This window comes from Pteropus alecto, unplaced genomic scaffold (assembly GCF_000325575.1).
Source record: "Pteropus alecto unplaced genomic scaffold, ASM32557v1 scaffold94, whole genome shotgun sequence".
NCBI classification, from domain to species: Eukaryota; Metazoa; Chordata; class Mammalia; order Chiroptera; family Pteropodidae; genus Pteropus; species Pteropus alecto.
In genome coordinates this window covers 7,405,274-7,419,502 of record NW_006437736.1, presented here as the reverse complement: position 1 = coordinate 7,419,502, position 14,229 = coordinate 7,405,274, and the positions used below count along the sequence as shown (strand labels likewise).

Genomic DNA, 14,229 nt, shown 5'->3' with positions numbered 1-14,229 from the left:
ATAGATAGATAGATAGATAGATATAGATAGATGGTGTAGTTGGTATAGAGACCAAGGCAGAATTAAACTCTTCCTAGTCAGTGATTAAGATATTTTGTAAAATTGACAGGTTAAGCTTTGTTTCAATATCTGGACAAAAATATGTTAACTTGGCAATCCAAGTGTTGATGGCCTTTAGCATAGAAGAATTTAGTATAAATTGTTATTTTTTTAGTTATGTTTTAAATGTGTATGTATATAAAATTGGAATCAAACATCTACGGCATTGTATTATGTCTGTGTTACCCTAGGGTTCTTTGAAAGTTTGAAAAGCACTGCTAAAGCCTGTATACTCCTTCGGCCATACACTATATTACACTCTTCTCTGGGTCTCTAGTTCCTAACACAAAATAGATGCTCAGAAAATGCAATGTAATAAATGCAATGTTAAAATGTGATGCTGATTTTCTGCTTTATCCATTAGGGCACCAGTGTTCTGTCACCTGGACTTCACATAGGAATTATTATTATACTGGCAATAATGATCTATAAAAAGTCAGCAACTAATGTGTTTGAAAAGCATCCTTGTCTTTATACCCTAATGTTTGGATGTGTCTTTGCTAAAGTCTCACAAAAATTGGTGGTAAGAATTTCTTTTAATTTATGATTCATGGTATAAATAACATACCTAGTCCTCAAACACAAAGCTGGAAACTATTTCATACAGTAGGTAGGTTTTTTTTGTGACATTATCAAAATATATAGTTCCTTATTTGTGCTCCAAGTAAAACTGTGAGTTACTGTTAAATTCAGGGACACAGACTCTTTACTATATAGTAATAAGTTCTTTTAATTATTTCCTTAGCTATAATTATCAATTATAACTTTCTTATATCAAGGAATTTTAATATTGAAATGTTAATAAGCTACCCAGTCATCCAGTCATGAATTTGAAAAGTTTTAGATTCAGTATTTCTATATCAAATAAATGTTCTCCTTACCTTATTTGTCTTAATAGTGAATTAGTTATAATCAATTCTGTCCTGAAAATAAAAGCTAAAATGTTTAAAATTTAATAGTGAAATTATTTTGTTTACTTTTTTATAGATAGCTCACATGACTAAAAGTGAACTGTATCTTCAAGACACTGTCTTTTTTGGCCCAGGTCTTTTATTTTTAGACCAGTACTTTAATAATTTTATAGACGAATATGTTGTTCTATGGATAGCAATGGTAAGTTCTTTTCTGCTAAGATTTTTATTTATTTTTAAAAGATGTCAGCACTATGCTTAAGAGTCATTTCAGTGAAATATCAGGTAGTCTCACTAGTCTATACATTATTTAAATGTTTCTATAAAATTACTTCTTTTAAGCTGTGAATTGTTTTTTCTTAAATATAGAAAGGGCCCAAATATCTGGAAGTCTTGCTCCCAACAACCTAAATCCTTAAAAACACAACTGTGTACCTTAAAAATTACTATCTTTCTCTCCTCCAAAAAATAGTATGAAGATGTCAAAAGTCATTTTACTCTGCCCAAAGGACTACAGCACTTATTAGTGTCTTTTACTTAATCAAACTTGTTAGAATTATTCTGAGCTTATAGCAGGTAACAGGTAAATTAGATGGAGTTAGTGTTAGGAAAGGTGGGCACTTACTGCATCAAGAACTGTCAGCTAATAGTGAAACAAAACAGAACTGACATTATTAAAAGTATAGGATTCTGGGACCATTTTGTGCTAGAAGTAACCCTATATATCTGTATGGCCCTTAAGGATAGTGCATAATTTATAATAATGATGATGACTCTCATCAAGCAAACATTAAATTCTCATTGATTATATTCTGCTTAAGTGATATGGTTAATACATATATTCAAAATATGCATTATTATTCAAAATGATATATAGAATTATGGTACTTGAGAGAGAAGCTTTAGCCATCAGAGGAAAAGAAAAGCAGTGTTGGCAACATTTTAATCACGAAATTGGATAAAGGAAGTATTATTAACTTTTTTGAGACATCTTTATGGTTGGTCTTCAGTTATGGTGGTATTGAACAATCTGCTATATTTTTCCGTACCTCTGGACCTCACTAGGCTTCATCAAATTGTCAGTGATCTATAAACACATATTAAAATGAACTAAAAGAAACCATGCAGTGAATCTTTGGATAATTTGAATAATCTACTTGTTAGATTTAGGCACTGAAAAAACTATATCTGTTCTGTGCATGGACCATTGAGGTACATATATCTGATGATCATTTATACTAGGTTCTATAGTAGTATACTTTTTCTGGAGTAAATTAGTAATATCTATACTTAGTCCATTCAAAAGTCGTCTATTCTTCAAATGGTAGTGAGATGTAAATCTTAATCCTTGAAAGTTTTCAGGCAATAGTCTAAAAAGTTTGCAAATCAGAATAATTTCCTTTGTTTTTCTATCTACATAAAATACTTTTAAAGCTCTGAAACAGTCTAAATTTAAGAAATAGGGAGAAATTATTCAAAATATCTGAAAATTCAATGTAAGGTTTCATTTAGTGAAAAATATTACCAAGTGGAATTAACATAATTAAAATATCGTGTTAAAAATTCAAGCACATACTTCGTAATAAGTTGTCTAGTTTACACTGGTGGTGGAGATTACACTGAGAAAGTCAAATTCAGTTTTTCTTTAAAACACCACGTGGGCCACAATTAAAAACAAGAACACAAAGCATTATGTGAACCAAACAAAACTCGTGTACCCTATGGCATCCTTAGGGAAAAAGGTTCTTGCTTCAGAGAGAAAAAGGTCAGATGGAGCTTTTCAAGTAAATGATAGGGAGATTTTCCCCTCGTGGGTAAGAATTCCCTCTTCATCAGCAGAGCTGTGAGGCTCTTTCTGAAAGAAAGCATTTGCCCCTGGTCTCTGGGGAAGTTTTTAAATAGTGTGCTTTCCTCAATTTTGTATGCAACACAATTTGTATATGCCTCCCTCAATTATGGTGTCTTTTCCAGGCCATTACTTTCTTACAGCTAAGGTTAAAGGAATAAGAAATGTGTGTCATGGAATTTCATTATAATGACTGAGAGCCCTATTAGAAATTTGTGGCTTTGTTGTATAGCAGAAAATTGAAAGAATGTGGACTCAAAACGTACATTCTGTTACTTTCCAGCTTTTGTAGTTGTCTAGTTTTTTACCACTCTGAGCTTTAGTTTCTATAACTGTAAAATACCCTGCATATTCCAGAGGACTATAGTGAGGTCCAAATATGGAATGTATGAAAGTACAATAAAGTGAATTTTTCGGTGAAGAATTTTAAGGTTTGAGAGATTGGCAGGCAGGGGTGGGGTGGGGGGCAGAAAAATAGCTGCTGCTTCAGAAAAGTACACCATAATCCACTTTATATTTTCTCTTTTGCTTCTAAAGGTCATTTCTTCATTTGATATGATGATGTACTTTAGTGCCTTGTGCCTGCAAATTTCAAGACACCTTCATCTAAATATCTTCAAGACTTCATGTCATCAAGCACCTGAACAGGTTCACAAGCATATTGACTAATAGCCCAAGGAAAAAGAGGAGAAGCAGTTAGGGGAACCTAGGAGTGAAGGAAATCCCCTTTTGCAGGAGGCTAGTATACTATCAAATAAGGTTATATTTAAATATAAAACATTAAGTCCTATAGATTCCATTATGTCTATTTCAGTTGTGAAGACTTCATTATATATCAACATTTTTGACCACAGATATTATCAGAGTAATACAATCTATAAATTAATTAGAAACAAAACCAAAGAAAGAAATATCAATTGTCTGAGGATAAGAAAGTGAACCACTGTAGTTCTAAAAAGCAATCTCTTTGTCTCAGAAATCCTTTCAGACACTTGGGATTTTCATTGATTACATATAAATTCAGGATTTAAAGGATGTTGAGGGTGATGCTTACTTTGCTAAAAATTGACAAGTTAATAATACTACATAAGTGCATAGATTGTAATACTCTATTAAGTCAAATGATATAAGCAATGATTTTTTATTAGCCATTTTTCAAGAGGTATGTTAATTACTGTCATATAAAAGGAAATACTTGATTTAGTATACCAACTAGAATTTAAAAGGCCTACTGGAATTTTCTATAGTTTATATTTAGTAAAAGGAATTTGTCTTACCAGTTCAGAAAAACAAACCTACAGTGAGGGTAACTATTTCTTTGATATTCTGAGTTAAAATTTCATTGTCACAAAATGGTGGACGTTAAACATTCTCTTTTATGAAAAATAAAACAGCTAAAGCAGTTGCCATATAAGAAAATTAGTAATTTATGAAAACATAAAAATATCTTCCCTTTAGAGTTCAGAATATCAGCCAAAGTTACTTCAAGTACACATTTGAAGTAAAAAGGAGATAAAATATCAGTTTTTCAAACACTAAGTACATTATGTACTGATTCTTCTACTCGCATTTAAAAGTATTTATAGTGCTCATCATGAATAATAAAACTATCACAAGGACATTTAGTGATCCAAATCCTCAGACTCCCATCTTACCCTATTTTAAATTTTATCCCAAATTTCTAGACCATAAGCCATACGATAAAATAATAAAAAATGAGTAATGAACACGTACTGTATCTGAAGCAAGAAAAAGACATAATGAAGAAACAATGGAAGTTGATAGTCCTTAAAAAGAAAATATGTATATTTATGTGACTTAAGTACATAGAAAACACCCCAGAGTACTTATTTGCCCCTGTAACTAATTGTAAACTCAAATAAGGACCTTTTTAGAAATCTGGATAGTACTTACGATTTATATTCTAACATATACTTTGGCTTAAAAGAGAACTCCTTTACAAAATCCAAAACTTTTGGAAGAAACTGTCCCCTTAATGTCAGATATTTTGTTAATAGTGGAGGACTGATTTCTTCTTATGTAAGTTATCACAGAAAATGAGAATCAGTATGAACCTGTTTTTAAAAACTTTAAAGAGTATGTTATCAGGACAAAAATTAGAATTTAAAACTTGGAAAAACAAAAGAAAATCTCTCCTCTCCTCCTAATAGGCATATTTTTGTTTGTTTTGAATGATTCGATGAAAGCCGTTTGAGACAAAAAATAGTATGTTTTACTCATTTCACACAAATGCTGAAACAACTGAATATTTATTAAATCAAGTGTTTCATATTTTGTTTTTAAAATGGGACATTTTAAAAAACAAGGTATAAAAATTAACTATTCAAGTTTGGAAATGAATGTAAAATCAAACTTACATATAATTACTCAATATTAAAACTAAAAAGACATCCTAGGTAATTTACCTTTGAAGACAGATGTGAAGTACTTAAACCATAAGTAATTAGGTATGTTAATAATATGCATTTAATCATTACTACAGGCATGTGCCGTTTAATTTCGGACCAAGCCCAATTAAATGGCATTTTGATGTCTTTGTGGAAATGACACATTCACGAATCCATATTTTAAAACTGGTATTTATATATCTTGTTCAGTTATCTTAATGGTTTATAGTAGTTTTACTCCACAACACAAACTTAAGTTGCTTTCAATAAATTTTATAAATCAATAGATTTCTTTTGAAATCTTATCATTAGAATTGGCTGTGTAGCTTAATGACTATATACAAAAGGATGTACATATAAAATAAATTTTATTTTATTTTTTCTTAAAGAAGAACAATGTAACCTTCTATACTTGTGCTTTCTACCTTTTGGGACTGATACAGATACACTGAAGCCAAAATTGTAATTAAATAATCTTTATTGCTAAAAGTTAACTGACAAGTGTTATAGAGAAAAAATCACTGTTACTATTAAAGAGCAGAAAGCTTGGTACATATAATTTAAGAATTGCTGCTACTCATGTAACCAACCGTTCAGATTTCATTTGGAGGTTAACAGAAAGAGGAGGCTTGCACTTGCTAATGAATAACAAGATTTAATATTTTAAACTAGAATTTTTAAACCACTCTAAAGACATACATGCCTCTCAGCTAATGTTATAATTTATCATATTACTTAGGTTCAAGTTGTTCCTTCAAAGAGTCATCAGAATAACATGGATTGAAGAGACTTTCGAACACTTGCCATCTCTTGCTGTTGCTGTTCCATGAAAGGAAATATTAAACATTCATTTAACTTTTCGATAAGTGTTTTACATATTTCAGCAAATAAAATATTTCAATGCTTACGGAAATCCTTATTTTTTCACTTTTAAATGACTTACAGTTTCCATCATAATTTTTTTTTGCAACATAGCCATTTCTTTTCTAAGATCATTTTCTGCACCAGAAAGTAGATTATCATGATTCTTCTCCAAGTCTTCCATACTCTAAAACATAAAAGGCTAGGTTCAGTTTTAAACCACCATTTTTTATTTCAGGTTCTAAACTTGTATAAGTATTTTCAACAGTAAGAACTTTTTAATAGTCAAATAATGTACATTATTTATTCCAAATAAAAATATTCTAAGTAATACATCAAAACCAAAATACTCACTTAAGGTTTAAAAATGTGAGACAGGAATCAATATTACTATAGGATGTACAACAGTAGTGTAATTTGCTCGAAACAATGGGTTAATGAACTGTTAAGGTTTCAGTATCAACATAAAAAGACAAAGTCCCAAATCAATAGATACCATGATTTTGAAAATTTCTTATCTTTCTAAATATCAGGTTATAATCCACTTATTATGACTAATAATCAATGTGATGTGAATTCATTAAAGAGAAAAATGATCTGTAGTATACCTCTTTAATTTGTGAAAAACAAAAATTATAAATCTTTACTATTCATCCAATAGTTATCCTAATGCTTAGTTATATAATGCCTACTATATAAAAAGTACTACATTAAGTGCTATAGAGAAATTTAAAAATAATGATACATGATCATTCCCTTATTCCAGTAAGAAGAAACATATAAACAAAAATAACAAAATTTTATAATAGGAATGGAAACAGAACTTGTTCACAAAAGAATAATATTTCAATGAATAAAGAAAAAGAAGTTAAAAGTATTCTAGGGCAAGAGCATAAGCAAAAGCATGGAAGTGTACAGTGAGTGAATTTAGAGAAAGCTATTATGTGGAGGGGTAGGAGTAATGGATGAATGTAGTAATAAAAAGAGGATCACATTATTGGGTGGAGGGATCTTGAATACCTAACAATTTAGATGAAGAAGCTAGTAACACTTTTTTAGGAGGGAAGAGAGAATGTTTTAGGAAGATAATATAGCAGAACTATGAAGAATGGATTAGAGAACAAAGAAATCAATTAAGCGTTTTAATAGTATAAGCAAAGAATGATGAGGTTTGAACTAGGGCAGCAGTGGAAATTTTTTAAAAAGAACCACTGCAGAGGTAATAATTATAGGACCTTCTAATAACTAGATATGACAAATAAGGTAGATGGAGGAGTCAAATACAATACTTAAGATCCTATCCTAAGTGGTAACATTTAGAAAAAAAATCTTTCCTAGTACTTTATCAAACCTTCACACCAATCAACAAATGGTTTTCAGGGAGCATTAGAGCAAGCTGATTGGAAACACTTTTAAAAATAATTTTGTGTTCATATATAAGTTCTTTTAAAATATTTGTTTTAAAACTATTTTACTAGTTTACTCAGAGAATCCCAATTTCTTTAAAAGAGTGACATTCTGACATGTATTTGAAAAAGATTTTCTAAAAGAACCCCCCCATTCAAAAAAAGTATATGCAGGATTCTAATGAACTATGAAAAGTTACTAAAAATAAATATATATCTGTATGAACAAGAGGTCAATGCCACAGACCACAATTTCTTAATATGCATATGTATCAGCATGTAATTCTCAATCCACAAATTTTTAATCCTCAACTGCTTTTTCATTCTATTACATGTCTGGACCATCTCTTATTAAGTTGGCATATAAAGCCATTTTTAGTGAATAATAATTCTAAAAGCAAATATGCCGTAAAGTACATACATAATACATAGTAAAAATAACAAATTTATTTGTTAATAAAAGAAATATTCATAAATTTCAATTGGGTACTTTCTATTTAATACTGGGGATACAAAGACAAAAGTCTACCTAGAAATTACGAACTTTCTATTTTCAGTTGAACAGAGAACTATCACTAGTTTTAATATATGAATTTTATGCATAATATGTACATTTTAAGGTAAAATTTCCAATTTACCATTTCCTGTTTTGAATAATTACCACAAAAACATTAGAATCCTAAAGTAAAATACATTAACACTTAAAAACAATTAAAAATGGAAAATAGTTAAAATTTAAAACAAACAAAATGGTTTTTTCCTTAAACTTAGAAACAAATTATCTTCTACTTCCATAAATTATTTTATAAGAATATATTGTGTTACCAAATACAACAGACCTTTGTGTACTGCTCATATAACTGTCTAATTGTTTTCAGTCTCTGGCTCTGGACAAGTCTAGATTGTTGAAAAATCTTTTGTTGCTGTCGAAATAAATTCTACAAATGTAAAAGAAAAAATTATGTGATAACAATTTGAGTAAAATTTTAAATTTAGCAAAAATAAGCTTTAAAGGAATAGTTTTAAAATATATACTTCTAAAATTTTGTTTTAACTATTATGACTAAGTTTAGATAATTTGTGTTCACCATTAATATACAACAACATATCTTCCTCCCTTCTTACTCTGCCACACTTGTTTAGCTAAACTTGGTTATAATTGGAGAAAACCCCACGACTATGCTAATAGGTCTCACTGTAAATCATAATCACTAACCTAAATTGGACCCTTAATGCTATTTGGCAATTATATTTCCTTAGTCCACTCTCAGGAAAATATTTTATACCTTCTCATTTGACTTCAAAAGGCAACATATTTTCCACCATCTGATGACCTTAATTATTTCACTAAAGAAATAGAAGCAATCCAAAGAGAACTTTCAGTATCCTATCACCATATCTAACCCACCCAACTACATCCCTCTGTGTGCTCATATACTCTCTACCTTTTCTTGTTTTTAAGGATGAACTATCCTTAGTTCCCTGCCAAGGCCAACTTCTTCACAAATCCCATCCATTCCCAAGTCAGCAACTGTCTCTCCTCTCCCATTTTTATTTTTTCAAGATTCCTAACAGCACACAAACATGCTGCTCTTTCTCCATTCTTAACAAAAACCACTATTCCTTTTCTACTTAGGCTACCACCCCATTTCTTTCCCATTCTCTTACACTCATTCCAGTTGAGTTTCTGCACTCACTATTCCACCAAAATCATTCTGTTCAAGATTGATCAGAAACATTCTGATCAACACCCATGACCTTCACATTGCCAAATCTACCTTATTTGGCCTATAAACAGCATACGAAAAACTTAATCCTCTCTCCTTAAAAGGTTTTCTTTCTACCTATTAGGCCACTTATTCTCAGTGTCCTTTACTGGTTCTTCTTCATCTTCTTGAACTCTAAACATTGAAGTACTTACTTAGACATCTCTTTTACATTTACAATCATTCCTTTGGTGATCTCATCCGATCTCATGGCTTAAATTCTGTCTTTATGTTGAGAATTCCCAACTTTGTATGTTAAACCCATATTTCTTTTCTGAACTCCATATTCATATCAGTGGCCTACTCCATCTCCCATTGGTATGTTTCATATACATCTTAAATTTAACATTTCCAAAACTGAACCATTTGACCAATCCTTAAAGTTATTTAATATGAACAGCACCTTAGTTCTTAGATAAGAAATGTGTGATAATTTTACAAACAGTGAAAGGATGAAATAAAAGGAAGGTTAATGTAGTTATATATGGGTGGAGTTGACTTCCATCTGCCATAGAAATGGGCAGGTAACACAAGTCTGGCCATTAAGAGTAAACCATGTTTTGACCATAATAACCAGTTCAGGAATGGGCAAATGATCCAAATTGAACAGTGATATTTCTCCACAGGACTTTTCTGCCAAAGGTACTGAGAAAGACTATCTTAGTCCATAGGGATTACTAAATTTATAGTGAAGTCTGGGATTGCAAGAAGCTATCTTGCTTACCACACTGAGAGAGGCTACTAAGAACTGGAGACAGCCAAGATGATATTACACAAGCAATCCTTCCCCACCCCTAACCAGCTATGCTGAAAGCTAAAGTACCCCCCGATTTCTTTTATATAAACCAAAATCTTTCTTTTGTACTTTGACAAATTTCTGTCACTTGGAACTGCAAGAATCCCGACCAATATAGTAAGCAAAGACCAACAACTTTTATGAGTATGGTATGTGCCTGTTCTTCTCTGGTTTACCATTCAGAAGGACCAAAACATATAGCTAGCAATGGGTAATGGAATCTAGCATAGTTCTATGGGTCTCCTACAAGGCTAGGCTCTCCATTCCTACTTGATACTTGGATATGATAGATTAATAATAAAGCTAACCATGATACTGACAGCTAGTTTTTCTTCTTGTTCCTCAGCTTTCTGCACATCTGTCTCCCACTGCTGAAACAAAGTCAGAAACTGCTGAGAATATTCTTGGTTAAGCTGCTGCCTGTAAAACATAATGTGAATATTGTCTTTTTCAAACCAATATGGAGAAAAAACACTCGAAACAAAATTCACTTTACATAATTTATACTATAATAAAAGGAAATAAAAGCACCTTAAAATTTCAAATATGAAACCAAGAAGTAAAATTATGATTTATGCTGATTCCAAAAGTATTCATTTTCCTAACCAGCTAACAGAAAAGCCCTCTCACATGCTTTAGCTCTTGAAAACTAAGTAAGTTTTATTGTATAAATTTTCCAGAAAATTCCATTTTACTGCTACGCAGGTTTTTTCATTTTCTCCTGAAAGTAGGTTCTGATGTGACAAATAGATTCAATAGAGTTATTATATTTATCATATAAGATTTCCAAATAGATATATTTCACTTAATTTTTCCTCATTTTGGTACAACAATGATTTTATACAAAAGAGTAGTTAATTCAGCTAAAATATACAAATTATTTATAATATGATTAATCCTTTTCTACATTGTTACACAATTAACTATCACAATACTAATGGTTTATATGACATTTACTTTTATTCAGCTAGTGTATTTCTAGAACAAATACAAATGACCTTTATAGCAAAAAAAACTTCAATTTTTATTTAAAAGGGGATAAAGGTAAACTATTGATTTCTAGGAAAAATATCTCAAGTCTTTAACGGAGTGAGGTTATAAGACTAATGGACTTAGAGAAAAATCAAACCAAATATACTTTTTACTGGAAACCTCAATAAATATAAGATAGCATTTTTCATAATTTGTACCAATGAATACTATGAAATGATAAAAATGCTGTGGCTGTGAAAGAAACAACAACCATACCTTTGCTCTTGTTGGGTTTTCCAAACATGTTCAATTTTCTGGCTGCTGGTTTTGATAGAAGCTTTGGTATACATTTCTAGTCTTTTTCTCTTGGCAAAAAGAGCCTTGTTAATGTCAGCTATATGAAAATAAATATTCATTAAATTTTAATGTTGAAGATAATTACATATTTTGTCGCTACATATTCAAATAAATATAAGTAAAGTTGGTTTAATGGTTTCAGAAAGACATTTTAAATTAAATTTTAAAATAGGTATAATATCAATAAGCAAGTTTATGTTTTTTTTCCTGAGAAATCTTTGTTATTAGTATCCCAGTTCTGATTTTCCTAGCTAGAGATTTTTTTTTAATTTAGAGATGATTAAAAAGAGCTAATTAAAAAAAAAAAAAAAAGATCTCAAGAACAGACCAATTTCCTGAGAAAACACAAAGGCTAAATTTAACTAAATTTACAAAATACTCTCCAACTGAAAGAACACATTTAGATGAATTATAATTAGAACTCATTATATGAAACACATGAAACTATATATTTGTAAAATCCAAAAAGGATAAAAATAGTTTAATCAAAGAATAAGAAAAGTATTTTTAAAAGTTATAGTAATACTTTTAAGCATACTATTTACTAAAAGAGACAAAGATCAAGCATAGAAAAATCTTAATTTAAATATATATCTAAATTCATTCAAGAACCCTTCTAAATACTTTCATGAAGCTTTTTATAGGACATTTTTACCCATAAATACTGCATTTCATAAAATTTTTAATACTTCAATTAATGCTTTGCTAAACATGTGCATATGGATCTACCACCAATAGCTGTTTTTCAGTAATCATGATGGCGCTTCATTAAATATTTTCTATTTCTAATATCCATCAATAATACAATATGACAGATTACAAAACAAGCATTTTGCCACTACCAAATAGAGCAAAGCTTTCAAGAAGATTCTATGAATAAGACATATACAGAAGCCTAATATTGACTCTTGAGTACTATATCCCCTAACACCATTAATGTATCTGATAATTGACATACCATTTAAAGTTTATGGAATTTTTATCTGATTATACATCTCTTACTAGCTAGCAAGGCTCTCAACTACATAGTTTAATAATGTAAAAATAAAAATAGTTATTTTAAAGACTTCAATTTACGAAGGGCAGTCGTAGAAAACTAAATTGAGAAAACAGAAAACCAACATACGTATGAGTGTATTTGTATCACTTAGTCTGTGCAAGAGTCTCTGAAAGTCCATACAAAGAGGAACATAAAAAAAGTCTATACACATTTCCAATCCATTTTGTTCTAAAATTCCACAGTCCATTAAATTCACACATACATAAAATAAAAGCACCATTCATACCTTACCACTGTTAGTACCATTCGAACTCTTCACATCAAAAACTGGAAAGGTTAAGTAAGGAAATTGATGAAGCTGAATCACATATTTATGCAAAATCTTACATATGAGAATAAGGCATTAAATGATAGTCTTCAGTACACTGATTAAAATTTCCTATTATACAAGTTATATGGTTTTAAAAAGCTTTCTTTAAATACAAGTATCGCCTAAAACATACCTCCAAATCTTTGCAGCATATTCTGTACTTCGCCCCTGTGAAGAAATTACATTTAAAAACTTTTAATTAAGGATCCATAAAATATCATGCTTATTTTGGAATGTCACACTCCCAGTATTTTACATATAACACTAACTGAACAACCAAAGTAGACTTTTCTTAAAGTACTTTAACAGGCAAAAATTATTTTGAGTATATTACCCCACATCTTCTACTCCTGAAGTCCTTTTCTTCGCATGCTTATCAATTACTGGAGATTTCTCTGTTTTGACAATAAAAAATAAAAATATTTTTGAAATTAAGTATGCTCTTTTGGTAATTTTTAATGACGTAATCTTAATTTCGAGGTCTTTTAGACTTTTTGCCAACATGAGTTGTTAAAGCAGATATATAAATGCAATCTTTCTCTAAAGATTAGGTGGAATTAAATCAAGATCCAGGACTATTTCATAGGGACAATTTTGTGAGCCTTCTTGTGTTAATGTCATAATAAGCCATGGACTATTTATCAGACATTTTGGGAATAATGACTGCAAAGCCAAGAGATGCTATATGAGCTACTCTAACTCCAAATGAGGAACATGAAGTACATGAAAATGCTTTACAAAATTTTCTTATCGTTTAAAATACAATAGGTTCAAAATAAATTTACTGCAGGACATAGTCAGTGCCCAGCAATATTAAATACACTGTACCTTCAGTAACGTCCTCCTCTGAAAAACTCAGATCTTTTTTATCTTCTTTCTCAAAGTCATAGGCTCTTATAACCTGATCCTCCATTGATGTCCTCCCAGATTTCCCGGTATGTTTTCTTCCAGAGGGCACCATATTTAGATGTTTTCTGATTAAAAAATAAATAGATCTCTCAAACCTTCTGAATCCAAAGACACCGTTTAAATAAACTGGTAAAATTCAAAATTTGATATCTCAAATACAGGTTATCTTAGTGGAATAACATTTTAGGAGTCTCCTCACTTATTTGGATGAACCAAAGGTTAACAAGATAAGGAGAGCGTAAACCCTGCTTGCAGGTGTGATGCTATGGAGAGTTCGCACCTGTGGGCTGGGAGATGGGAATTTTGTCCTGCCTCTGCCAGTGTCTGGCTGACTGTAAGCAAATCTAGCTTTTGCTTTTCAGTCACAAAGTGAAATGGTAGTTGGCGGGACCGACCACGAGCACGCCAAAAATGAGCTTACGGCAACATAAGGATAAAATAAAAACATTCTGCAATCTGCGCCGCGGAAAATTAACGTCCGTGGAAGATTTCCGCAACACAGGCATCGAGGACAAATGAAGAGCGGCC

The 14,229-nt window shown here is 30.8% G+C and overlaps 2 protein-coding genes across 2 annotated transcripts in view; one reads left to right on the top strand and one right to left on the bottom strand.

The window, feature by feature from the left end:
* CHPT1 (choline phosphotransferase 1) overlaps positions 1-6,171 on the top strand; it is a 33,307-nt gene extending 27,136 nt beyond the window's left edge. Inside the window, exons 6-9 of the mRNA XM_006914549.1 lie at positions 464-622; positions 1,087-1,212; positions 3,394-3,504; positions 6,004-6,171. Of these exons, the coding sequence (XP_006914611.1) occupies positions 464-622; positions 1,087-1,212; positions 3,394-3,504; positions 6,004-6,048 (441 nt within the window). The 3' untranslated portion in view covers positions 6,049-6,171. The remainder of the gene's footprint in view (positions 1-463; positions 623-1,086; positions 1,213-3,393; positions 3,505-6,003) is intronic.
* Positions 6,030-13,759, bottom strand: SYCP3 (synaptonemal complex protein 3). The gene is made up of 8 exons (XM_006914550.1): positions 13,621-13,759; positions 13,127-13,187; positions 12,926-12,960; positions 11,342-11,459; positions 10,414-10,513; positions 8,371-8,469; positions 6,208-6,312; positions 6,030-6,083 (listed from the first exon to the last, which is right to left on the bottom strand). Exons 1-8 carry the CDS (start codon positions 13,751-13,753, stop codon positions 6,030-6,032), a joined length of 705 nt encoding a protein of 234 aa, XP_006914612.1. The 5' UTR covers positions 13,754-13,759.
* Positions 13,760-14,229: the final 470 nt, after the last annotated feature.